The sequence below is a fragment of the Aedes albopictus genome, chromosome 2, assembly GCF_035046485.1.
Source record: "Aedes albopictus strain Foshan chromosome 2, AalbF5, whole genome shotgun sequence".
NCBI classification, from domain to species: domain Eukaryota; kingdom Metazoa; phylum Arthropoda; class Insecta; order Diptera; family Culicidae; genus Aedes; species Aedes albopictus.
The window spans coordinates 210,971,822-210,986,944 of NC_085137.1; the positions used below are offsets into that span (position 1 = coordinate 210,971,822).

The 15,123-nt window shown below is 40.5% G+C and overlaps 1 protein-coding gene across 1 annotated transcript in view; it reads left to right on the forward strand.

Annotated features, from left to right (window-relative positions):
• LOC109420894 (neural cell adhesion molecule 1) overlaps window positions 1–13,050 on the forward strand; it is a 176,676-nt gene extending 163,626 nt beyond the window's left edge. The window contains exons 11-13 of the mRNA XM_062847950.1: window positions 996–1,203; window positions 1,393–1,451; window positions 12,324–13,050. Of these exons, the coding sequence (XP_062703934.1) occupies window positions 996–1,203; window positions 1,393–1,451; window positions 12,324–12,758 (702 nt within the window). The 3' untranslated portion in view covers window positions 12,759–13,050. The remainder of the gene's footprint in view (window positions 1–995; window positions 1,204–1,392; window positions 1,452–12,323) is intronic.
• The last annotated feature ends 2,073 nt before the right edge of the window (window positions 13,051–15,123 follow it).

The following is a 15,123-nucleotide window of genomic DNA, read 5'->3' on the forward strand; positions in this document are numbered from 1 at the left end:
CCTAGCCATAAAGCTCTTAGAGATAACCAAATATGTTAGTTGAACCTATACTCAATGGAGTTCTTGGAGATCCTCAAACATACAATGAACCATCCAATTGACAGTACATAGTTGCATGAGTCTGTGCAAGCATAAATTTCATGCAGAATGTTCCAATAGATCACTTATTACGCTTGTAGGTTCAATGAACAATACCCCAGAGAGTTCTCGGATACTTTTATACAATCATGGAACCCACCACTTGACCTAGCATAGATGCCTGAGGCTATAAGAGTGTGAACCTCATCAGGCCCGTGCACAAAGAAGGCAACAAGGGAGGGGTTTTCCGTGATTTCAGCAAAAGGCGGAGGGGCGCCTAGTATATGGAACATCGTTAATGGGGGGGTGTTTAACCCCCAAAACCCCTACCTTGGGCACGGGCCTGAATCTCATTCATATTTTGAAGATACAACTAGTAACTCTCCAAGATTCGATGACCTTTACTCAAAAAAGTTCTTGGAGATCCTTAAATATCATCGAACTCACCACTCGATAAAGCATAGTTACCTGAGGCAGTGAGTTTTAGTCAAAGTAGCAAATTATCCTCCAAAGCGAAACTTGGGATTTTACTAGATTGCAAACATCAACGGAAACCTCCAATTGAATTTAGGATCAACAAACTTGCATGGACTTCAAGCAAATTTATTTAGATGAGCTCGGAAACCTTGAACAGCTCGATTTTAAAACAATTTGAACACGCCACAATAAAAGTTTTATGCCTTTTCTTGATCCGAATTGTTCGCAACATCGCACCAAGAGACAAGTCTATTAGGCTTGCCTGATGCCCGAGCAAACACAACCGCAGAATAATCAATTTCTTCAATTAACTTACTCACAATAAAATTGAATTTATCGAACGAAATTTTCCATTTCATTAATCGCGAAATTCATTCTCGTCTGTTTCCTTCTGCGTCCAATCATCATGCTCTTGCGAACAACACGCAACACTTCGGCAGAAGAACTCCAAGCAGAGCCCCCGATGGCAGCATGGTGGTGGTGGCGGTGGCGCTGGCGGAAACAGCGGCGGTGGTGGACTGGGAGGAGCCGGCTGTACCAGTGGCCATCAGCATGGAGGGCTGGGCGCTGATGGCAAAGGCAAGGATGGAAAGCCAGACCCAACGGAGGATGACAGAGGCGATCCGGACGTGATTCCAGCACAGTACGGTAAGAATGATGATTTGCTTTTTCCATCATTTGTGTCAGTCGGTAAGGCCGGCGGAAAATGAAGGACAATTTTATTGGTGCCAGTCAACCGTCTTCGTGAGACGTCTGGTGTTTCCGGGACTCTAATTTCACTCAACGCCTATTTCCTACTTTTTTGGCTCTTTTTTTTTTGTTTCTCGCTCGCTGCAGTGTCAAACGATGGAGAGGATTCCAGCTTCAATTCGTCCAAATGGCCCAACGGGAGCTATGTAAGTATGGAATGAAACAAAGTGATTGTGTTTGATTAAGGAGAAACTTCAAAGAACACCAATATGGCTGCCACAATGGCCGACTTGGACCCCTACTCACGTTTTCAAGAGCACAAATCTTAAAAATTCGTAAACAAATGCGCTCGATTTGGAAAAGCTGCCTTCTTTTACAAGTGAGCAAAGCCAGGATAATCAAGTGCGGCATGATTCGATGCTTCGTTCGTCAGATTTGTGCCTCAAAAGTTTGTATGCAAAATTGCAATGGGATTTCTTGATGTTTCACCTTAATATTACTTGGTGTTTGTCGTTGCAATTGAAATTCCTTCATTAATTTTATTTGGAAAACTTGTCTGGGGAAATGTTTGACCAGACCGTGTCAAAAATATCCTTAGACCATTTAACTATTAGACTATTCGACGTCTACATAAAATGTTACATTAGGAAAATGTTTCACTATTTTGAAATTAATGTGTACAGGCTCTCTTGCAGGCGTTATTCGTGTGGCTACCATATTGCGCGCAAACCCCAAAATTTTATTCCCACCTTTGGGTTTCCGCGCCGAAGACCCAGCGCCAGATTCGGCGACAAAGAAAACTGACAGCAGTCGCCGGACAGTTGGCAATCCTGATATTTGACGGCGGCCGCCCGGTAGTCATGGGAGTGGATTGTTGTCACGCAAATAGATCTTTTCGCTGAAAATGCATGTGTATAGAGTTATTGTTGACAGATTTTCTGCAGTGTTAGTGCGAATTCCAGCGATTTTCTGTATCGCGTAAGCCTTCGCTGGATGAAAACGTCATGTTGTTCAGCGAAGCAAGGAAAATTTTCAGTGAAAAAAGCAATATCTAAGCTTATCGTAGATCACCACCCAAAGTGTATGATGATGCATTCGAGGTAATACTGCAATCGCTTACAATAATCACCGCTTACTGTTTTGACTTTCGGTTGTTAAGCAGCACTTCCTTATTTTTTTTGGTGAGCCAATTCCAGTTTTCTGGAGCTAATCCATTCTTCTCTGTGTCGCTTACTAGTACTCGATTCTGGAAATAGCTTTTGAGGATCATGTGGCTATAACCAGGCACTGCCGCATCCAAATCTCTGGAAATACTGCCTCGCTCTACATAGCAGATCTTAACATCCCAGGAATCTATGTAATGGCTACTTTTAGGGCCAGGGAGTTTCGTCTGGTACGAGTGAGTTTGGCATCGCTCCTCATCACCTCCAAAACCTCTGAGTACTTAGCCTGGTTTTTCTTGATGACAAGGGCGTCGCCTTTGGCACGCTTGGCACCTATCCTCCTACCTCTCCTTGGCTTCTTCTTCTTCTTTCTCTTCTTCTTCCACCAATCCACATAGGATCTCCAATCCAATAGGGTCTAGAAGGCGTCTTCCTTGGCCCACTTCAATCTGTGGTGCTGCCTTCAACTCAGGATGGACCGGACATTTCAGGACCCTTTCCAGCTTTCCGGGACGCATGGCAGACATGGTCCGGTATTATTGCCCTTCATCCACGGAAGATCTTTTGATTTCCCTATAAAAAATAGCAACTTCCGGTTTTTCGTGCTTGCAAGGTTTTTGCATGTGTTTCCAAGGTGATTAAGAAGTACATGGAGGCGCATGGTTGTTGATGTCTATTCTCTCCATGTTAGGGGTCATTCAAATATGACGACCATCGTCAAGGGGAAGGGGGTGACACTCCATGTACCTAATGAGTTTATGAAAAATGCGGGACAGAATGACAGATGGCCTTTTAGCACCACTTCCGTTTTACGAACAAAACTCGCGAAAAATCGATGAAATGCATTAGTTTAGTGAATATTTTTGCTGATGTATCAAACAAATATTGTTAGGTTTTCAACAAATGAGGCTATTCATCATAGAAAACGATAAAAGCTCGAATAATAGAATCTTACCCCACTTTCCCCTACTCTTTGGGCTACCCCCGAATTCAAAGGCCTTAGTCTGGGTTAACTTCGACACTTTCAGCTTCATGGGCTCTGCTGCTGCCACAGTAACCATGCGTTACGCGTGTACGTTAAGATTACGAAGTCTCAGCAAACCCTGCTGATCTCAATTGAAAGCATTCGACTTCGAGGACGCAAAGTCGATGAGGGTGGTAAGCTGCTGTGTTGCCACCTTGAAGGCAGAAAGCGATTCTCTGTTTTTACTGATGGCCTTCGTCAACCACGCTCCATCAGGGTCGCCTTTTTTCCCGGAAAACTCAGGTGGAAATTCTTTAAAGCTTATTTAAAAAAAATACATTCCAAAAATTTCAGCGATGAAAAAACCTTCTCAAAAATATTTTTTTGAAAATTTTCCACGAGTTCGGGCATTGTTTTTCTGGCTTGTCTTTACGAATTCTCTCAACTGTGGAAAATTTTGTGGAAAACTTTTTCCAGTTCATATTTTTTCTGAGAAAATTTGCTTTCATTTCCTAAAAAAAACTTTGTTTCTATGATGCTTCGTTCTTGAGTTATGATTTTTCATAGTAAGTATTGTCAGGGGAAAACAAAGAATTACCACCTGAGTTTTCTGGGAAAATATGCGACCCTGAATTTTACTCATTTTTTTTTGTTCATACATATATTCATGAGCCCAGCCTGTGGAAAAATTTTCATGAAAATCTGAGACCCTTCGGCCCAATTTGTACGATAATAAAAAAAAATGCCCTTAGCTTAGGTGGACGAGAGTATTAAAATCAAAGGGGTGCATGTAACTCACGTTCAAGGACACAAGGTTCAAAGTGTCCCAAGTAACATTTTCAGCGCTATAAGCTTCAGTCATTTGCTTTCTGTTGTGTTGCAATCGAATTGATGCAGTCAACGCTGAATAAAAAGGACTGTAGTCAAATATAAACCATAAGCTAATACACAGCTGCAAATCAAGCACCATACAACTATCCAACTCGGTTTTCTGAAATCAATCATGCCTTTACTGCACTCTTTCCCAACTTCGGAAGATTTCCCGGAAGATGTGAAAACTTGAACTAATTATATTTGATCGATTCATTTGGGGATACCGTATAACTATTATTAAACAACCGTGGAAAGGCTGAAAAAGCGCCTTCTCAAGATGTTATTCAGTTAGTGGTTACATACGAGCCGAGAAAAGAGCTATGAATTGGTGGCATAGAAGCTGCTCGAACAGCACACACATGTGGATTAAGTTCGCCAGATTTATTGGTATATAGGCCTTGTATAGCAGCTTCCGTCCATATGTACAACACAGTAACTCAGCATCAAGCCGTATTGAGGACGCTTTGTTAACGTTTACATTCACAATAAATGTTAGTTGGGGTTTCAGCGCGATGTCAGGGAGGGTCAACTTGAACATAAATCGACCCATTGAGCGGCATTGTTACATAAAAGGAGAGAATTCGCTTTTGCCTTGTAAATCAATATCACCTATTGCTGGACAATAATAAACCTAATAAGAATCAATCATTCCGAAATGTTCACTTTTGGCTGGATGCGTCAAACCAACAGTCTTCCGAAATAACGCCTTCCATTTGATGCCCCACAGACAAGCACCATACTCGTCAAGACGGCAAATGATTGTAGCTTACTCGTCTCGTATTGAAATAGCTCAACAATGCATCACATGCATCCATTTCCCCATCAACGACCGTGTTTGGCACATGGTACAAAACATGAAAGTTTAATGGCTCTAAAATATCAATGAAATTCGAGTCAAAGCAAAGTTCTTCGCCTCCCCCAGCCAGCCTCCCCGGAGGTGCTGTTTGTTGCATCGCAACCATCCGAGCACCACCAGGGTGTAAAATCAGCTAGCACCGAGCTTTCGAGCAGGAGATTGCGCTCCACAAAGGACGCACTCCGCAAGACGTAGGAAAATTGATACCCACCGATGTGTTGTACAACGTAGCAAAACAGCAATAACAGCTTCGACAACTGAAAAGCCAGCAGAGCATGGTTCGAGTGAGACTTCCATCGGTTGGTTGGTTGCTAGCTCCTATATCGGAAATGTTACCGGGTTGGCTCTGGTTGGTATACAAGCACCCATCGTCGTTTTCTTGGCTCCTATCGAGTCGAAGCTACAACTACGTCAGTCACCCGTCTTATCCCGGAATGGTTGTTGAAGTTCAATGTGGCATGGAACCCCGAAGAGATTGTTCGTTTGTTCCTTGTAGGAAAAATAATAAACGAAAATACATTTGTTAGAATGTCAACAGCTTGTTCGAGGACCACCTTGGCCCATTCTCGTAACTGAGACAGTCAACTGGACCCGGTTTCTCTGGCTCTGGCTCGGTGACAGAATAGTTTTGTTGTTTGGTACAGATGTGCCAGTCTTGGACGATCAAACAACATCTTTCTTGGCACAACAGAGTCCAAAAACAAGCAACAAACACCTCATCTGACAATCATTTAACAGAGAGGTGCTCAATATGAATATATCTACTTCAATTTGCAGATTAGATTATATGGAATATATTTATAGAACAACTAACAATCTGTCTCTATAATTTTGTTTGCAATGGCAGTATTGACCTAATGTAAAGAAGCAACCAAAAAGTTATCGTTTAAAATAAAACAACAAATTACAATTATAACACTATAAGAATACGATCTTCAAACATAATTTATTTTCACTGAATTTTCTACTCGGTACGCTCGGTTGTCCCATTTACAAAATTTTTACAAAACGATTATTCTTATTTGCAGTTGACTTATTCATTTGTGCTGATTTCGTGCGAACAGCTAGATCATAGAATAAGCTAATCGAGTAGATTAGTTGAAAGACTAATATGAACAGTATTTATTCTTATAGGGTTCGGATATTTAACTAAATGTCGTTTGGCGTATCTGGTCAAACTTGCAGTCTTTTTATCGATCACCTTTTTAACGGCTGATTAAAATATTTGGTAGATGGTTGTGCCCCTAAGTTTGTATGCAAAATTTAAATTGGATTTTTTTATGTTTCACCTTAAGTAGGTTGTAAAAGGTTTTAGAGGGTTCCAGGGAACATCACGGAAATCCCCGAGGGTTTCAAAAGTTTCTGGGAGCTTTACTAGGATTTTATTTATTTATTTATTCAATGCGTTGTAGAAATTTCATGCTGCTTCAGAGGGATTCCCGGGGCTTTCAGTAAGCTTCAAGATACTTTCACAGAAATTTCAAACCATAGCAGGGGGATTCATTAGGGTTCCCCGGGGCTTTCAGAAGAGATTTCTGAGGGTTTAATTAAAGTTTCTGAGAGTCTCTCGGGTTGCGAGTGGTCTCAACGCGTTTCAAAACGTTTCAATGGGCTTCAGAGGCCCCCTGGAATTGCAGGGGACTTTTAGGAGAGCTTCAGAGGATTTAATAAGGTTTTTCAAGGGCGAATTGTGAAAAAACCGATCAATTGACCTTCTTCGGTTGGCTTTTCAGTTAGGATAAAATGATAAGCGGGGTGATCCTATTTCATCCGACATTTCGATCCTTGGTTTGGGTCTCCTTCAGAGAGATTATAGAGGTACCGCTAGTTGTTCGTCGCCGGTTGGCGCTTGGCGCTGGGTTTGTGGGGGACTTAAGTGATTTTAGAAGAGTTCGAAGGCGTTCCAAGAAGTTTCAGTGAGATTTCCCAGGAGTTTAAAAGCAGTTCCCGATGATCGCGTTTCATGGAATTGCAAGGGATTTCAGCATGCTTTAAAAGAGTTTAAAGGAAGCCTACGGAGAACTTGGAGAAGTCTTAGGGGGCAGGGGTTTAAGAAGGGTTTCAGAAAAGTTTCGAGGTGTTTCAGCGGCTTCCATGAAGCTTCAGAGGGTGTTCTCGGGGTTTTAAGAGAAGCTTCTGGGGGTTTTGGAGGGGTTTTAGATGAGTTTCAAGGTGTTAGGGAGTTTAATAAAGTTTCATGGGGTTTCAGTAGACTTTAGAAGAGTGAAGAGAGTTTAACCCTCGAGCAGTCGCATATTCGATCATCTTCAGCAACATCACGTTCACGCTGTGTATAACAAGCGTGCATTTTTCATGGTGCGTGTACTCACAAGGGATGGTTACGATGGTGTCTCCCGGGGATTACAACCAGACTATTTTGATTGGATTCTACATGTGAAAATATGATTGAATCTAAAACTTTTCGAGTGTTAGACCAGTAATGTAGCCAGGAATTGCCCTCAAAGGGGTGATTTTAACCATATGTAATATTATTGGTAAATATCAAACTTCATGAAAATGCTAATTTCTTATTGTGGCACAAATACACAAAATAGTCATAAATGTACGTTTTCGCATCAAATAAAATTTACCTTAGGTCTTGCCAGGATGAAAATTAGGTGACACTTTTTTTTGATAAAATTATATTGAACATTCTCACCCTGAAAACGTCTATGGCAATAGAAAATTGGTGCTATATTACAAGTTTGTATTTGCTCTGCCTGTTTCTATTCAAAGAAGTTTCAAATGGATGCAGAGGATTTCAGAACGTTTCAGAGGAGCTTCGGGTGTTTCATAGTGTTGCAAAGCAGTTAAAAAGGTCCGGAAACACGGTTCTCAAAGCGATATCAAATGTATTGCAAGACTGAGATTCAGAGAAATATCTGGCGGATTCAGAGGGAAATTGATAAAACATATAAAACACAAAGCATAAACCTACAGCGAAAAATCACTATTTACGTTTGTATCATAGACTTAAAACTCATATCCAAGAGAGCTCAGATTCTTAAACTTTGCTGAAAACAACCATTTTTGCTGAAAAGGCAAAATTTCGAATGAAGTAGTCAATTACATGTGACTCTTTGACATACACTAAGATCTTTTTTGACACGGGGATACGTATCATGTAAAAATACCGTGTTAATTCGAAAAACCACGTAAAAATACCGTGCTAATCCGAGAATTCGTTTAAAAAAGCTGATGGAAATGTCTTTCCTACTGTGTTTTTTGACGTTTCAAGTTCAAGTCCACGTTGAGTCCCCGGTCAAAATGTATGAAAAATCTATTTTCAAACAATCGTTATTTATCCATGTTTTTTTTTTGTTTCGTTAACCTTCCTTGGCTGAAAACTAACAGAACTAAACTCAGACGATCCAAATCGGACCATCCGTTCGCAAGTTATGCGCGGTCCCACTGCATTTATATATATATATATATATATATATATATATATATATATATATATATATATATATATATATATATATATATATATATATATATATATATATATATATATATATATATATATATATATATATATATATATATATATATATATAATTTATATAGAAGATGTTCTCACCTTCAGACATCCCAGGATAGTTCTAGAGAGTTAAAGCGGAAAGGGAGGGGGTAGTGCAGTTAAGTTTGATTCTAGGGGTTGGTGGGGAAAGGGGGCAAGGGATGGGTTATGGGGAGAAGAATGCATATTGATTCCAAGGAAGATTTCAGAGGATGGTTTGGGGTGTTAAGGACTGTTTAGTAGTCCTTTACAGACCCATGCTTCATGTACCTATAGGATGTTACACGGCATCAGTAATGTAACAATAACCCATTGATTTTGATTGCAGATCTTAAGGCCTTTACTCGCGGAAGTTCTTGGATGCACTAGATCATCTTTGAAAATAACTTTACTGCAGTACCGTAAACCGGGGTAAAATTGATCTCCGGGTCGAAATTGATCAGACGTTTTCCAGTTAGATCAAGCATACTTTAAATAATTTCCTTCCAAGTATCGTGATGTAGGAATCCTATACTAAATGATACATGTCAGAAAACTATTTAAAACATGCTTTATCTAACTGAAAAAGGTCTGATCAATTTCGACCCGGAGATCAATTTGACCCCGGTTTACGGTACTATGCTCCATGGACCTGTATGTTAAATCGTATCAGAAATGTAACAAAAATTCATCGATTATAGGTATTAAATTGTAGATACATATTAAATCCTTTATTCGCGAAAATTCTCGTATGACCTAAAACATCTTTGGAAATTAGTTCTCTACAGAACCGTGCTCCATGGACTTGTAGGATGTTGCAACGCATTCGTAATGTAACAATAATCCATTGATTATGCTTGTTGATCTTAAGATTAAGGTCTATACTAGCGGAAGTTCTTGGATTACCTAGAAAATCTTTGAAAATTACATCTCTATAGAAACGTGTTAAATAAATATGTATGAAGTTACACCGTAACAGTAATGTAACATCAATTGATTACGCTAGTATATCTTCAGGCCTCTATTTGCGGAAGTCCTTGGATGACCTAGAACACGTTTACAAAACCATGCGCCTAGTTCTTTACACCCCCATGTTCCATGGACCTCTATAGGATGTTACACCGTATCAGTGAAAAATATTATTATTATTACACGGTAAAAAATCTGCACTGTGATATAAACTGATTGGCACTTGAATTCGCACTACTGTTCAATCAGTTTGTTATCAATTACATATCATTTGACAAAGAACATCCAATGCCTCTTCAATTTTAATGTAACTTCACATCAATTCGTTGTTGACAATGTTTTGATTTCAAAACTAAAATTTAAAAAAAAATGTGTACAGCCGCACCCAGATTCGATACTAGGACCTTTAGAGTCACGATAAACTATTTTACCACTACACTGCTTCACATCTGTTAGAGAGGTGCGAATCGAAGCGAAGCACTTTCTACCACCTGTCATCTATATTTACTTTCATGCCCAAAACAGTCATTACCAAATCAACAACTTTTCACTTTGGATCGTATATTGCTTTTTACAGTAGTGCAAATCGAAGGGATTTTCTGTTGATTTCTCTGGTGGGTTTGTTTTGGTCCTCAAATCAACACTGACAGCATTGCGATCTCAAAGGAAAAGCACTTCTGATCATGTTGATTACGACATTGAATAGTTAAGGGATTTTTCCCTTACATTTAGCGTGCAGAATTTTTACCGTGTAGTTATTAAAGACATTTTACCACGTTTGGTGGTGGCATTCGTGTCTGGGAAAAAATGATTTATTAAGCTTGTAGATCTTAAATTCTTTACTCGCGCAAGTTCTTGGATGACCAAGAACATCTTTGACAAGTAGTTTTCTACCGAACCATGCTCCATGGATCTGTAGGATTTTACGCCGCATCAGTAATGTAGCAACAATTAATTAACTACATTTGTAGATTTTCAGGCCTGTACTCGCGGAAGTTCTTCTACAGAACTTTGCTCTAGGGACCTGCAGAATGTTGCGCCGTATCAGTGATGTAACAGCAAATCCATCGAGTACTCCAGGAAACTGTTGTCACGTTTTCTTTGCTCCGCGTTGTTTTTGTTATGGCCGACCGATTTGAGGAACGGCTGGTGTAGCAAATTTTGCTTCGGAAAATGCTTGTGTAAATTGATATCCGGATAATTCACGATTGTTATGAAAGTTTATTGTTTTATTCCCATCAGGGTGCCGAAATTCGTATTCATTTTCGCGTGATTCGCCTGTAGTTTTTGATGATATTGTTGCTGGATGACCAGAACACGCAAATGGAAGCCAACTATTTTATCTCGAGAGTACTGGAATTGGGACAATACCCAAATTCCCGTGACACCTAGGCTTGAGAGGACGTAGAGGTCTCCGCATACCTTTCTTAGGTGTCCAACAAATCTTTCTTTCCCATCCCTCAGCTGTCGCAATTTGGAAATTTGTAGCACAAATTTCCCAAATGGAGGAGAACGTGCCTTTAGAGCCGACCTACTGATACCAGCTGTCGCAAGGACGTGGCCAGGACAGCTTTTGACCGTTGGAGGATTGCGTCAATCTTGTCTTAGAGTCAGTGACTAGCCCCAAATTTGTGCAGAATTTGTGCGACTTGCTTAATGCCAATGCTAACGATTGCATAGTATACGTTCAACGTGCCTTTCTGGGTCATATTGACTCCAACATCCTACAAGGGTTTAGCATTAACTTTTTACCGAAGACAGCACTACGCCCATGCACACTATATAAACTACGTATTCTCAAATTTGGCAATCTCAGACCCCCTCCCCCCTCGTAGATTTTCGTCTATACAAAATTTTCGAAATTTGTATGGACCGTAGACTTTAACCAGAACCACCGCTCCCTCTCAGAGTCTACGTAGTTTATGGACAGGCCCTTATGAAAGTCTCGACTGTGTTTAGATTAGGTTGGTTATAAGCAATCAGGTTCGTCGCTACAACGTTGCAAGCTTTTCAAGTTGAACAGACCAATAATGGAGACGCATGGTTGTTGGTGAAGCTATTTAAAAAAAGCTACATAACACGATGGGGACTAACAGAGGTGCGGCGACGAAAACTAAACGACACTTTCGTTCTTATGGTGATCTTAAAGATTTTATACATATACAATCTTAACCTTCTTATGAGATTATTGTCTCATTTTTTCTTTGTTTTCTCAGGAGTTCTGATTGTAGTCTAATTTAATATAACTCGGCATCAAAAAGCCTTAGTGTGAGATCCTAAGACAAATAAGGACCTGCGTTATGAGACTCGGTACGTAGAACTGCGAATCTCACGATTTCATCTAAAGCGTCCGCATACTCGCCGTTATCTGTGCTTGTTGTGCTTACTTATGATTGAACGAAGAGCACGTTCTGTTGTAGCCGTTGCTTCAAAGGTAGTTTTGCCTATTTTGCTATCCCTTTCGTTGTTTCCGAGTTTGGGTATTGAACTCATGAAAAGTGTCATCAAGGCTACCAATCTTCGTCAAAACAACATCTTTTGTATTCCATATCTCAATACCTTCCCATTACAAGCAGCAAAATACGTTGCCAAAATTCAGCATGTCCTGCATAAAATTAATATGCTTTGATAACTGAAACAACAATTGCAACGGCACTGCCCAACATAAAATTAATTGCACGAGATTTGAAAATCAATTAAATCATTGTATCTCTTTCTCTCCGCCGCACGCACTCCCTGCTCTCATTTCAGTACGATCCGTATCCAAACCATGATATACGACCGACCGAGTTACTGATACCGCCGTCCGGTATGGGCCACCTCGGAGGCATCGCCGCCATGCACGGGGGCAGCGCAACGTCCACGCCGGTGGTAAATCAATTACACCAGAATATTAATCAGCCCACGGACCCCACGGCGACCCTCAAGCTGGGAGCGTACTATTCATCGGCGGCTCCGGGAACGGCCCCGAACGGTGGCCCAACGATAGCACTGTACGGAAGCAGCCATCACCACCATCATCCGTCAAGTGGGCTGATGCCTAACGGGGGAGCACCCGGAACTGCTGGCCTCATCGCAACCGCTGCCGGCGGCCCTCAAGGGGTCAATCCGAACGATTATGATATCAATGTACATACAATCAAAAATATGCTGATGACTACCAGGGTGCCGGAGAGTTGCGTTTAGATAGCAAACGATTTTGGATGCATAATATTTGAATATGTTTGCTCTTTGCGGGGGAACTGCTAGCCCCTGGAAATGTGTTTCGAAAGTATGGGTACAAATGGTGTGTTGTAGCATGTTTGATTGAATAAATATATCGAATTAAAGCAAGAGTGGATACTGCGATGAAATTCAGAAGAGTAGCAAGCAGGACTATTGAAAGTTATTTTTGTCAAAGACGAGAGAAAATTGTTTTTCGGGTTGAACATGTACAGTGAGCAAAAAAGAATAAATGTTTGTGATAGGTCCTAAACATACTTTAGGGGCCGTTCATAAACCACGTAGACTTTTTGGGGGGAGGGGGGGGGGGGGTCTGACCAAAGTCTACGCTCCATACAAATTTCAAAATTTTTGTATGGACAAAAGTCTACGAGGAAAGAGGGGGGTCTGAGATGGCCAAATTTTGGTCTACGTGGTTTATGAACAGCCCCTTACGATATGACTTCATTGCCATGCCAAGATTCTGTATTTGATTCAGATAAGTTCCATGGGAGAGCCGATTTATCGAAAATATCTAAATCATACAAGAATGAAATAAACTGAATAGATTTTGTTAAAATGTTGAAAATTTTGATTTCAGCGTTACGCAATGAATGGATGCTGCCTTTGTCGCTGCCACCGTTCCAAATGTACTGGCGATTATAAGGATGTCGGCAATAATAACGATGTGACCGGATTTCGTGAAATCTTACCCCGGCTGAAGAGCCTGGCTCGTCGTGTTACATCAACCAGATCGATGTTGAAGAGTTGGCATCAGAGTCCGATACCGTACCGCAGTCCCCGGTGAACGAATGAATTGAATAGTTACAGACAAGTGGCCAACTTTCCTGGGCTTATCTCGACGAGTTCAGCTGTGATACCATCCTTACCAGCTGCTTTGTTGGTATTCAGCTAGTGAAAGGCATCCTAAACTTCTCTCAGCGTAGCAGTCGGATCATTTCCGTACTCTGCTACACAGACGTAGTCGTTTCCACCAAAGTCCCTCGTGCCTATTTTCTCAACGACATTCAGATGTTCATCGAAATTCTGTTTCCACCTTTCAATCAAATCACGTCCGTCCGTCATAAGACTCCCAAATATACAGTGTCGGACAAAACAATAAGACCACCAGCCATTTTTCATACAAAATGGCTAAGTTTGACGATCTGATGCTCGGTTCCTAGTGAACCGATTTGGCTGAAATTTTGACAGCCGCCATGGAGTTACGTGAATTTTGATTTGCATTTAATTGATTGAGTTCTGTTCACTACATCAAAAGTTACAGATATACGAAACGACAAAATAATAGGACCACTTTCAGATTACCATCACCAAAGGATATTTGAGAGTATCTGATACTTGATGATTGATAAACAAGTACTAAAATTAAGGATGCCATTTAAACTTGGGGACATTTTTATTAAATTGGCTACAAATAACCATCATAAAAATCTGGTGTTAGAATTTTGTCGCACCGTATATCTGTAACTTTGGAAGTAGTGAACAGAACTCAATCAATTTAAAACAAATCAAAATTCCCGTAATTCGAAGTCGGCTGTCAAAATTTCAGCCAAATCGGTTTACTAGAAACCGAGTACCATATCGTCAAACTTGGCCATTTTGTATGAAATATGCGTTTTTTTTCATCCGAAGAAGTGAATCTGCTGTTTGCGCTTCTGTTTGTGCCGTTCCACGTTCTGCCGAGTTCCTGTCGCCCGCTCTGCGTTCTTCTCCTCCAAAACCGCTCTGGTCTCCTCGTCGAATCATTCATTCCATCGACTCCGTTCCACGTACTCGATGGTGCTCTGAGCTGAATCATTGATGTCTGCTTTTACACTGTATTCCAGCAGTTCTCTAGAGGGTAGCTCGCTGCCTGCATTTTCATGTGCGTATGCTGAGGTGGTAGCATTCATTACACTAGTTTACAGCATTTTTGAACTCGGTAAGCTGATGATCATTTTTGGTGTAGAATCATGCCCTGAATTCGAAAACGCGAAAGAAAAAAAATACTGTAGAGCGGAAATTTTTTCGACTTTCCATACAAGGTTGATGATTTGAAATCGATTTTTGTTCTATTTTTAAGCAAAGTCGCTCACTTTAAACATCTCATTCTCCGCAATCAATGCTCCGATTGAACTGAAATTTTTAATGTTACTCGCCTACATATGAAATGTCAAATAAACGTCGAGAAAGAATTTTTAAGTTGGTTTTTTCTAATTGAAAAAAATACATTTCTTCAAAATTTATTGGGAATTTTGCTAATTAAGAATATCGTCCCTAAAACTCGCCAATATCTTGAATTTCATCAATCTGAAGCAAAACCTGTATTCAGATGATCGAATGGTATTGT